Genomic DNA, 12,184 nt, shown 5'->3' on the forward strand with positions numbered 1-12,184 from the left:
GGTCCTGGGCCCTTGGGGCGCACAGGGGCCTTCCTCAGGACGCGGGTGAGGGTACCCTGGACACCAGCACAGCTTCTGTCTCTGCAGGCAAACCCTCCCCGGCGCTTTGGACGTCGGCAGCTTCTGCAGAGGCGTCTCCTCCCCTCACTGGGTGGGAACCTGTGGTGAGGCTGGAACGAGTCCCCCAGAGGCCTAGAAAGGTTTCCAACTGCACTTTGGGCCACACTTTGAAATTTTTCCTAGGTTTCCATTCTTCTCTTGGGCCTAATCTCTCTCCTAGAGACCTGAAATGGTTTGGGAGCAGGCTCAGGAGAGTTAAAAAGGTCCAGGAAAGAGCCTAATTCCCCCCACCTCTCATCTCCCATCCTCTCAAGAAACCTCAACTCCTCCTGTGATACGTTCCCGGGGGTCCCGTCACCCACCAACACTGGGAAGGCCTGGACCTTCAACCAGGAGCTGACACCAGGTCTCCGCGTGAACCGTTGTCAGACCGGACGGGCTTCTGGGTAACCAAGCAGGGACAGATTGCAGGGAAGGAGTGGCATAAAACGGCAGTCCAGAGCCCCCAAGTTGGTGTGGGCACCAGCGGGTTTGAGACAGTTTGTCTAGGAAACCCTCCGCAGGCCAGTTAACTACACAAGCAAATGGGAAGTGGAAGTGTGTGTGGTCCTTTCTTTGTCCTGTGAACGTGACGGTGGGCTCTGTTCTGGTGGTGATTGCAAAATGAACCCTCTGATCCACTTAGGGTGCGGCTCTGCAGGGAGGCGCAGTTATACGGAGATAGGTGTGGCCCCTGAAATGCACAGAGACAAAGCAGACACTTCCTGTTGGGTGAGGGAAACAATGGTTCAGGAAACTCCCTTCTCCTGGCCGCACTCAGATAAGCAGCGGTCCTCTTGGGCTGGTAAACAGCCTTCACACACTCATGGGACAGGAGACTCGCCTGGCCTGGCTCAGTCCCTCCTCCGCCCGAGGCACCTGCAGCAGGGACAGGAAGGCCGCCCCTGCCCTCTGCCTTCCTCCCTCCCTCCGCATTCCCCGGGGGGTTGGGGGGCTGAGGGGAACTGCAAGGGGAGGAAAGGACACCCCCGGGTGGGGGAGCAGAGATCCTGCTGGTGGCCCTGGGCAGTGAGTGTCCCTCACGCAGGAGGGACCTCGGGCTCACGCTGTGCCCCCCGAGGGATGTCGGGGAGATGGGCACCGCCCAGACCTGGGCCGCCTACCTCCTCCTTGGTGTCAGGCACGGGAGGGCAGCGCAGCCTCTCTCCCTGAGGCCATCGTCCCCAGGAAGACCATGTGCAGCCCTCACTGTGGGCGAAGGCGGAAACACTGATGTGGTCCTTGCCTTCCCTGGTCCTCAGCCTGTCAGCTGCCCTTTCCTGGCCGGGGGAGGAATCAAGGGCAGCATCTCCAGGTTCACAGTCTCTCAGCTGTATGAGGGTCTCATAAGCTGTTACTGATGCTTGACATCCCAGCCTGAACTGTGGCAAACAATCCCTCTATGTCACCCTGTTACAGTCACGCAGCCCATGCCTGGGTCTCGCTAGCCTGGGTCTCGCTATCTGACCACACACATCCTGGGGAGGGCTTCCTTCTGCCCCACATGAGAACGCGGACAGGCCAGTCACTCAGAGGTGAGCAGCTGCCCAGGGTCAGCCGGCCGGTGTTGAGCAGCGCGGGTACTCAAGCCTCCTCCTGCTGGGAGCAGGGGCCCTGATGCTGGGGAGAAGTCACAGCTGGGGGCAGTGAGGGAGCAGTGGTGGATGGAGCACCTGCCCTCCCAGCCAAGGAGGGGGTAACCCGTGGGCCCCAGAGCTGGAAGGGCCCGGCAACCCCAGGCTGAAGTCTATGGGGGAGGGTCTGCATCTATCTGAAGGGTGGTCCTCAAAGAAGTTGAACGTGGGCCTCACACTAGGCTGGGCACTGACTTCTGATGACACAGCTGGGTCAGGAGGTGGCAGGGCCAGTCTCAGGGCATCCTGACCCTGTTCAGGGCCTCCGTCCTGATGGGACCTCAGACACCCTGGGTTGGGGCCGAGAGGCTGTTATAACAACGGTGCACCTCTGCGGAGAGAGAGTAAAGCAAGCTAGTCCCCTCACTGAGAACTGGACAGATTTCCAGGAATAGAAACTGAAACCGACTGGCTCGCCCTGCATCCCCTCCTCATGAGCTGCACCGCAACTTAGATCTAAACTAACAGAGCGGAGGGAGCAGCAGGCTCTGGGGGAGGAACCCGGGGCGACCGCACTGGCCTCCTGCTCCCCTTCCCTCCTCCGCCATCGGCCCTTCCTGGGACAACCTCCACCCAACACAACTCCTATTCCTCCTGCTGGTGCAAGCTGGGTGTGGTATGCACTTTTGGACAGTCCCAAAAGGAACCGACTCTCTTGAGGGCAGGGTCCTTCCCCAAGAGGATATCTATCTGACCTCCTGCACCCTCTGAGTCCTGGAGCAGGTAAGTGAGAGGGTTCCTAAAATCCAACTCGGCTAATAATCATGCTACTGTATAGACATGAAAGGTGGAGGCTGACATCAGGCCAGGAGAACCTGGGGTCTCGCTTGTTTATTATACTTTCCTGGAACAAATCAGCACTTTGGTTTTCGCTCGGCCTTTCCCTACAATGACCAAATGGGGGACAAAGTTGGGACTTGGACCACATTGGATTCCAGCTCACGAAACTCCCTGGAGCCTGAAATTCCACATCTGATCCAAGGCGGATCCCTGCTACAGGATTCAGGATGATTGGACGTGGCATCATCCACAGGGAACACTGCATAGGAAATCCACTGACGAGCGTCCTTTGCTCTGCTTCTTAGGGCATGAGGTCTCCTTGGCACACCCATCAGAATAGGATACAGTAGACCAACATGGAGGGAAGGCAAATGATGTGATAAAATCTTTTCCCCATATATGCATGTGTGTGTGTATATGCGTGTTGAGTGTGTACTTTGTTCTTACGCAAAATGTGTCTCTCACTTCCGGTCCCATTCAGAAGACTTTGGAGGATGTGTTCCCAGGACCTGGCTCTCCTCCCAAGCACACCGTCCTCTCTGTCCTTTCTAGTGGAATCTGTCCCCTTGGCTCCCTCCACAAAGGCCTATCGCTTTCTCAGGGGCACTCCAGCTCCATTCAGTAAGGGGTACCAGGGATACAGCACGAGGAGGGTCTGCAAGCAGGGAGCGTGGGGGTGGCCTGCATCCCAACATGATGGGACGGCCTCTCCTCAGCTGGCAGACCGGCTCTCTGAGCCCCGGCCTCCTGGAGACTCACATACACCACCACCCACACACCAACCATTCCTGGAGATCCCCGTGACCTCACACAGTGTGTCCAACATCCCACCTTGGCCTGGTGGTGACACATGGGCACAATCCTACCTTGAAGGGCCCTGGATGAAGGCTTTGTCAGGTCCTTGTACAGAGGAGACCGGCACTGGTGCAGAGCATGCACCAGGTGAGCAGGTAGTTGGCATCAGGCAGCAGGGTCTGGTCTGCGGGGTCCTCATTCATCCCCTCTCACAGGGCCCTGCACAGGGGAGTAGATAGGCACAGAGTCCAGGGCTGGGTCAGATGTGGTCATTGAGATGGTTGGGAAGGTACAGGGTATTGTGGACCCTCCCACACTCACTCTGGGGCGTCTACGTCCTGTTCACCTTCCAGAAGTGTGTGGATAAGCTGGCTTCAGCCCTCCAGGTGACAGATTTAGGAAGGAAAGTTAATCTGTCAGTCAAATAGGAAGTTAAAAATATACAATGATATATTGTGCTCCATTCATCAAACAAAAATGTATCCCAAACCTGCCAGGCCCAAGTAACTAGGCAGAGTGTAGTGAAAATATTTATTGTGAAGACCAAGTTTAGCTTATGAATTTTTTCACTGAGGTATTGTCTGCTTGTGAATTTTTATTAAATCAAGCATCTAACATGGGATGAAGCTATACCTTCTGACGTTTATGAGGAGACAGGGTGTTTTAAGCTGATCTATCAGAGAAGAAGTCAAAATGATATGAGTAGTAGTGGGGGTTATAATGAGATTTAGATAAACCAGGGAAGGATTCCAGGCAGTGGGCCCCACCATGCCGGCTGACCCACGACATCTCGAGTCTGCCACAGGCTCCCTGGCGGGGACCCTGGAGGCTTCTCAGGCAGATGGGCTGGTGATCGCCTCACCTTCCTGGGATCTTCCCTCCCTTTGAACCCCAGCATCTCCTCCTCATTTCATTAGGCATCTCTGTCTCCCAGTGGGAGTCAAATCCCTGCACGAGGTTCTGAGAAGTGGGAACACTTGGTGGGGATTTTCCTCAGAATTTCAAATCAGTGAGTTTTCTGCAATGTGGCTTGAGGATGGAGGTGAGAGGAGAATGTAGTTTCCATTCTCCCCCCAAATTAGAAAGAATGCAGCTGGGGAGGAGTATGGCCATTGCCAGCCATGAGTGGACCATATCCCCAGCGTAAGAGCCCCAGCAGTCACATTCCTCCAGCCCTGGGGCTGCAGGGGCTGCATTAACAGGATCTCTCTCCCTTCCCGTGCAGCTGGAAACACAGACACTGTGCGGGTTCCAATCTTAGGTGCCCCACTCATCGCTGTGTAATTTGAGGCTTGTTTCTAAACTGTAATGTTAATGTTGACATGAATGTTTCTCTGTGTGTTTTCCTGCTCACCCAGTCAGGGTGGATGAGGGATGCGTAACTGTCACATTGCTTATCTCACAGAGTTTGGACATTAATCAAAATATTTCATGCAAAGTATCTACCTGGACAGACCCACAGACACAAGACCTTCATGCACCAAGGCCGGAGGTGGAGGACGGCGGAACCAGATCAAACAGTTCCTCCGAGGCCCCAAGACCACAAAGCCTCCGCCGGGGTGCCGGGAGCCTGGTGGAGGGGCTCGGAATCTGGATCTCCCTGGAAACACAGCATGGTACCTTCACGTGCTGCCAGGAGGTGGGTGGCCTGACTCCCCCTGCGCAGTGCAGAGCACTGGGGCTCAGAAACCTGTCCACACTGCTGGAGCCAAGCTTGTCTGCAAACTCAGGTGGACCCATCCGACAGTTTCCTCCTGGGAAGGGGAGTCTAGGCCTTACTGCAGATAAAAGCAGCCAGAGAAGTCTGGCGGGCAGTGAGGCGAGGGGTTCCCCTCACTGGAGAGGCAAGTGGGAGATGCCCAGGGAAGGGGCAGAGCAAGAAGCTCTGCCATGGGGCCTTGAGGTCAGCAAGAAATTAGTTCCACGCATGGAACTGTAGGTCTTCTGAGACAAAAACGGGAAAGGGAGTCTGAGTCACGGTCCCCAGCAGCACGAGGGGAGCCCACGGCCAGGTCTGCCAGGGAGGCCCTCAAGGGACAAATCGCCCTCAAGGGGCTCACATGGCAACTGCTCAGACGAAAAGGCATTCTTAGGTAAAATAAATCCACATTCATGCACATAGAAGAGAGGTGATTTTTAAGGGAAATTGCCACGGCAGGAGCTCATCCTTATGGGACAGTGAAAGCCCACCAGCTAGGAGCATGTGTAGAGTCTGCAGGGTAATCCCAGGCAATTCCCTTCACCACCTGCCCTACAAGGTGCTTTCAACCTCACTCCCAGGCTCAGCCTACAAGAGAAGCCTGTGTTCACAGAAGACCTTAAACCCTTACGTTAATAATACCAGTCACAGTGATGAATCATGTACAGACGTGTGCTCCTTATCAAGTCAGTGGGAGATAATTTGGAAAGTCACTTGTGACTTAGATGGTGAAGAGGAACAGGTGGACCTTAGGTGTGCAGTTAGTGGTGAAACATATGGAAATTTTCCATGAAGAAAATGTCTTGAGAGGGAAGAACATGACTTTTAACACTTAATAAAAATAAATTATTCTTAAATTAGAACACAAAGGTAGTGATGATGTGTAGGTCCTGGAAGAAAGGGTGTGGAGAGCTGGCCCGAGCCCACCCTGCCCAGCAGGCACCTCGTGCGGCCATCCTGCTCACGCAGTCAGGGTGGATGTGGGACCTGTACCCGCCTGGCTCCCAGCTCAGGGACCCAAATGATGCTCTGTGTCTCAAGTCCATGGGTATCCACAGTCCTGCTTTGTGACTAAACGCCGGCCCCACAACTGCAGAGCATTCCTTCAGGCTCTCCTCTCACCCACAACTGCACACATGTTCTGAATAAAGAGTGTCTAGTCCCTTCCCTGTCTCTGACACACAGATGAGGGAAGACACGATTGTTCATCGAAGACCTAAGGACCAGCCAGGGGACTCAAGGCGTGATAGCACAAGAGTGGTGCCGAGAAGGAATCTCTCATATTTATTGATGAAATGGTTGTTAACAACAATGTTGGGGTTTCCATGCACAATCATTAATCAAGTCCAACTCTCAACAGTTTCACCTTCTGAAGGATAAAGAACAAATCCTCATGGTGAACAAACACAGAAACTCTTTCTGTCTTGGCTACTGTTTCTGTCTTAACTACGAATCATGAACCATAAACAAACCATCAAGGCAAATATGATTATACATATGATTTTCACACTTTATATATAAATTCCATGTAAATTCCCACAGTAGGGTTTGCTCACTCTGTGTGTAATCAAAGTATCAAGCTTGTAAACAAAAACCTTAAGAGTAAGTGTGAGCCTGGGCTGGGTATACTAAATCTAATGGTGCCTCTGCCGCCTGCACACCTGGCCCTAACTACCCTGCTCTTCTGCCTTGTGCAGGCTACTCCACTCCTGAGAGATGTGACACCGCCTGCCCTGTCCCCTTCCATGCTCTTACCTGCAGCCTGTGACTCTGCTGGGCGGCACAGCACGGGCTGCAGCGTGTCACCTGAGTCAGGAGCCAGGAGCATGGGGAAGGCCTTGGAGGAAGGGAAGTTGCTGGAGGTGGTCTCTGTGGTCAGGGAGACCCTGGAGGCAGCATGCAGTGCTAAGGTGAGCGTTGCGGTGATAGGGGACTCCTGCAATGGCGTGTCCTCCTTCGTCAATGTGCTGAGGGGCCTTGGGCACGAGGAGGAGACCTCGGCTCCCACTGGGGTGGTGAGGACCACCCAGATTCCCACCAGCTACTCATCCTCCCGCCTTCCCAATGTGATGCTGTGGGACAGGCCCGGCATGGGGGCTGCTGCACAAAGCCTGGAGAACCATCTGGGGGAGATGCCGTTCAGCCAATATGATCTCTTTATCATCACGGCATCTGAGCAATTCAGCATGAATCACGTGAAGCTCGCCAAAACCATCCAGGGCCTGGGAAAGAGGTTCTCCATCGTGTGGACCAAGCTGGATAGGGACCTGAGCACGAGTGTCCTCTCAGAGGACCAGCTCCTGCAGAATATCTGGGGGAATATCTGGGAAAATCTCCAGAAGGAGGGATATGTGAACCCCCCACGTTCCTGGTGTCCAACCATGACCCTTTATTGCATGACTTCCCATGGCTTAGGGACACATTGTACAGGGACCTGTCCGACATCAGATGCTGCAGTCTACTACAGACCCTATCTCAAATTTGTCACAAGATCATTAATGACAAAGTGACCTCTCTGCAGGAGAAATTAGCCTCAGGATTTTCCCAAGACACCCTGGGCATCCAGGACGCAGATGACTTGGGGGAGTGTCTGGATGCCTACCGCCTGCTCTTTGGTGTGGATGAGGGATCTCTGCATCAGGTAGCCCAGAGTGTTGGAAAGTCCGTGGAGGAGTTCAGGGCCGCCATGAAGTCCCAGGACCTGCCCACTCTCTGCAGGGCAGACTGGAGACTGAGTTTCATGACTTGTCTAGTTATGAAGACAGTCCACAGCCACCTTACCTACATCCCAGTCTTGGGGGACCCTGTCATCCCCTACTTCAGACGGATGAAGCACAGATGCATCCTTGATGTCGTTGCTGAGGACACCAAGGCCGTCCTGAGGAAAGTCCTTACCGCAACGAAAGCTGACTTGGCAATAGTCCCATAGGCCCATTCTCACGTGAGAGTCAGCTGACTGGAGTCCTCCCCCAGGATGGTACATCTTTCTCCACTAGAAATCATGATATTCAGCTTAGGTGGCAGATAGTAACCTCGCTAGAGGGGTGAGGATTTAGTAATATGAAGAACTGTTGAACCACTGTGTTGCGTATTTGAAACCACTGTAAATTGGTAAAATTGCAGCATTTCCAGAATCTCTCACTTGGCCTTAATCCATCTCCATATCAACAGGTGTCTCCAAGGGTGGAGAGAACAGCCCACCTCCACACCAGTAGGTGCCTACAGGGGCAGGGGAGACTGAGTGGGCACCTGGCCTGGAGAGGTGTTTGGTTCTTCCAGCCCCGATGGGGAGAGACACTGGCAAGCGAGAGTAGATGACTTCCTTTAAGCAATAAATAGGTTTCTCACACTTTATTTTTCCCTTTGATTTCAGTTTCACAGGTTTCCCTGGTTGATTTGCTCCAGGCTGGAACACATTTTCCCCCTGGAGTTACTATATTAGTCAGGGTTGTAGTCAGAAACAGAGGGCACGCTGAGTATCTGAATCTGGGTCACATAAAGAGTTTGTAATAAGGAGACTGTTTTCAAAGGTATGGGTGGGTCGCAAAGAGATCACCAAGAGAAAGGGTTGACCCAAGAGTGAGGGACACTGGGACAGCATCTCCCCTAAGGACTGAAGCTGTAGGTAGAGTGGCAGGTGTTTGGCTGCATATACAGGGGGCTGCCTGACACCTTTGGCCACAGTAGAGGAAGGTTGCCTGGCACCAGGAGTCCAGCAGGGGCAGCACAGAAACCCTTCCCTCACTCCTCTCCTTCCCAGTCTCTGCCAGTGCTGCCCGTTAGCCAAACCCCAACAACATCCAAGGGCGAGAGGACACACAGACACAGTCATGCAGGTCAGACATTTCGGATGCCTAATGTGGTGGAGAAGCGCAGAGGGTGCGTTTGCAGAGGAATGCGATAGTCAGTGTATTGAAATGATTGCAGTGCAACTGTATGCGTGTGTCATTATTACAGAAAATGGCAAAGATTGGTCCAGAGAGCAATTGCGAATGAGGACACTACGGCAGGTGGAAACTGGGATTGTCCCAGCCCTGCTGGGATGTCCAGTCACCCTACACATGTGAGTGTTCACTGAGTTATTACATAAGAAGCAGATCTCATCCCTCAAGTTCTTCCTCAAATACACATTTGCAGGCACACACTTGAAATAGTTGGGGGGATCCCATTGCTCGGAGCTAAACAGCTCATCACCATATTCTCAGCTCCCAAAGTTGCTCCTTCTTCACCAGCCCCTCCAATCACTCATTGGTCAGGAGACCAAGACAAAGCTACATTTCTTCTTCACCATCATCCTCATCACACCCCCAAATATCCAAGCCCTTCAGCTCATCATGCGACACAAACCACACATATAGCCCTGCCACGCTCACCAATTCTCTCCTGGACTCACAGTTGCGTGCCACCCCTCATCACTCCTCCCCATTCAGCATGCCACCCTCATAATGGTGCCTGGTTCAGTGAAGCCTCATATGTAGGATGACCAGACATTCCTGTAGTGCTGGGAAAATCCCAGTTTTCTTTCAGTGTGCTTGTTTGGATGGTAAATTCTATGGTCACTTCATAAGTTTAACTCTGCTTAGTGCCCTTAGATGGAATTGTCCCTTTAGCTTAATGGTTCACTCAGGAATCCATCTGTGAACCTCTCCCATCATTTCCCACCACTGTTGACATTTTGCTTTTAGCTCCAGCAAAAGTTTGATGTGCAGGTCCCCGGATGTACCTGGCTGCTTCATTCCTTTGTGTCCTTGCTCCTGATCTCCTCTTTGGAAGACTTTTCTCTCTTCCACTGGCCCAGCTCACTCTGACATCCTTTAAGCCTCACTTAGACCTCATTCCCTCCATGAAAGCCTTCGATGATAGCTCACGTGAGCTTTAGCTTGCACCCCAATAATCAGAATGACCATCTCTGGGATGTGTTAAAAATTGTGTTCCTAAACAAGATGGCGATTCTAAGCATTTGAGTTTCTGAATGACCTGTGAGAGCAAAGGCTGGGGTGACTCTCTGAGAATTGGCTGGTGTCCTATTCTGCAACCCCCTCCCACGTGCAGCTTGAAGGGGAGAATAATAAGATCCCCATGAGGTTTGGGAACTGGGAGCATGCCATGGCATGAAAGAAAGATGGAGTGGTACAAGGCAGAAGGCCTAGTAGGGTCCTGTTTTTCAATTTCCAGAGCATCTTGGATGACAGTCCCGGCATCCACGTGCCTACTGGGGAGTACAGAAGGAGCCGGCATAGGGACTCTGATTCTGGAATGAGGTGATAGGGTGTGTCCTGGTGCTCAATGGCCAGGATCTGGCACCGTGCATGTGTTAGCAGATGCCCATGTGGGCAGATAACACCTCCTGGGTCAGCCTGGCCAGCATCATGGCACTGTGCAATCTCCCAGACTTAGACATCTCCCCAAGGTTAGGAAAGGGGAACCCCTGAGTGTGCAGAACATACCCCAAGTTCTTCATGGAATTTGGACTCACATCTAAGAAGGCCGCCTCAGATCTGTGACCTGTTTTTTTCATATCTACATGCCAGTGTCTATCATACCTGCAGACACATCAAATCCACCATCACAAGTATCTTGACTGCACTCCCCCCCATGCCATCAAAGGACGCTATCCCCTCCCTGAAACCAGCTAGTGTCCAGGACAGGAGGGCAAACTCGCTGCCAGCCTTCCACAGGGCAAGAAAAACATCGTCTTTGTGTGATCTGTTCTGAGGGGCAGAAAGTAATTCATCATCCCTCATCGGTTTTCTTGAAGCGTAAAACATCTGGGCTCTAATTAACTGTGACAACAGATATTTCCCAAGTCAGAGGACTCTAGCATGACATGAAAGGATATGTAATCATGCTTTTCATGTTAATTCAGGTTTTGGATAATTTATTGGTAGTTTATTTAAAGTAATTAGTGATATGTGATAGAAAATCTCATTTTCTCCCCAGCTTTGTGATAAGCCCACTGAGCAACCTTCCAAGCTTTAACAGTGGAAATTTTTCCCTTTCTTATGGTTCTTGCTCTAACATTTCTTGAAAAGCTGGTTTAGTAGTGGTGAACTCTTTAAACTTATGTGAAGCTCTTTGTCTCTCCTTCAATTCTGAATGATAACCTTGCTGGCAAGGGTATTCTTGGTAGGTGTTTTTTCCCCACTAAGCACTTTGAATATATGATGCCATTCCTTCTGGCCTGTAGAATTTATGCAAAAAAAATCAGTTAATGACCTTATGAGGTTTCCCTTATATGTCAATCATTGCCTTTCCCTTGCTGTTTTTAAGATTCTCTCTTTGTCTTTGATCTTTGACATCTTAATTACAATTAAAATCTTGGTGTGGACCTCCTTGGGTTCATCTTATTTGAAGCTCTTTGTGCTTCCTTAATGTGATAGACTGTTTCTTTCCCCAGGTTAGGGAAGTTTTCAGCTATTATCTCTTCAAATAATTGTTCTACTCCTTTCTTTCTCTCTCCTTCTCCTGAGAGTCCTATAATGCAGAAGTTAGGACATTTGATATTGTCCCAGAGCTCTCTTACCCTACCCTCATTCTTTTTAAGTCTTTATTCCTTCTGCTTTTCAACTTGAGTGCCTTCCATTACTCTATCTTCCAAGTCACTGATCCATTTTTCTGCATCCTCTAGTCTGTTGTTCATTCCCTCCAGTGTATTTTTTTATTTCATCTATTGAATTCTTAATCTCTGATTTGTTCTTTTTTAGACTTTCGCTTTGTTGAGGTCTGCACTGAGTTCTCCTATTGCTTTCTCAAGTCAGGGAGTATGTTTATAACCATTGCTTTAAGTGCATTATCAGGTAGATTGGCTAACTATATCATTTAGTCTTTTTTTTTTTTTACTTTTTTTCTTATTCTGTCATTTGAAGCATATTCCTCTGTCTCCCCATTTTGTATGACTTCCTGTGCTTGATTCTATGAATTAGTTGAAAGGGCTTCCTCTCACACTCTTGAAGGATTGGCTTTGTGTATGATATTCCTCTGTGTAGACTACATGTGCCTCATCATTTTCCAAGCTGGAGACTGAGTACGTGTTATGTTTTTCCTGGTGTTGGGACTCTCAGGCCATGGTCCTGGGGTACAGTCTTGGGGACCCGTTTGATGAGATACTGGGAGGACAACTGTGGGTTCTGCACTGATGGGGGAAGGGTGGTGGGCCAGCAGCAGGTCAGTAGTGCAC

General features: G+C 51.1%; 1 protein-coding gene across 1 annotated transcript; it reads left to right on the forward strand.

Annotated features, from left to right (window-relative positions):
• The first annotated feature begins 6,757 nt into the window (after positions 1 to 6,757).
• On the forward strand, positions 6,758 to 7,586 carry LOC118923812 (immunity-related GTPase family M protein-like). Its single transcript, XM_057490629.1, has one exon. It carries the CDS (start codon positions 6,834 to 6,836, stop codon positions 7,515 to 7,517), a length of 684 nt encoding a protein of 227 aa, XP_057346612.1. The 5' UTR covers positions 6,758 to 6,833; the 3' UTR covers positions 7,518 to 7,586.
• The last annotated feature ends 4,598 nt before the right edge of the window (positions 7,587 to 12,184 follow it).

The sequence above is a fragment of the Manis pentadactyla genome, chromosome 13 (assembly GCF_030020395.1).
Source record: "Manis pentadactyla isolate mManPen7 chromosome 13, mManPen7.hap1, whole genome shotgun sequence".
NCBI lineage: Eukaryota > Metazoa > Chordata > Mammalia > Pholidota > Manidae > Manis > Manis pentadactyla.

What these genes read in the sequence shown, in the direction of transcription:
- LOC118923812 (XM_057490629.1), top strand. Translation starts at nt 6,834, where the DNA reads ATGGGGAAGGCCTTGGAGGAAGGGAAGTTGCTGGAGGTGGTCTCTGTG.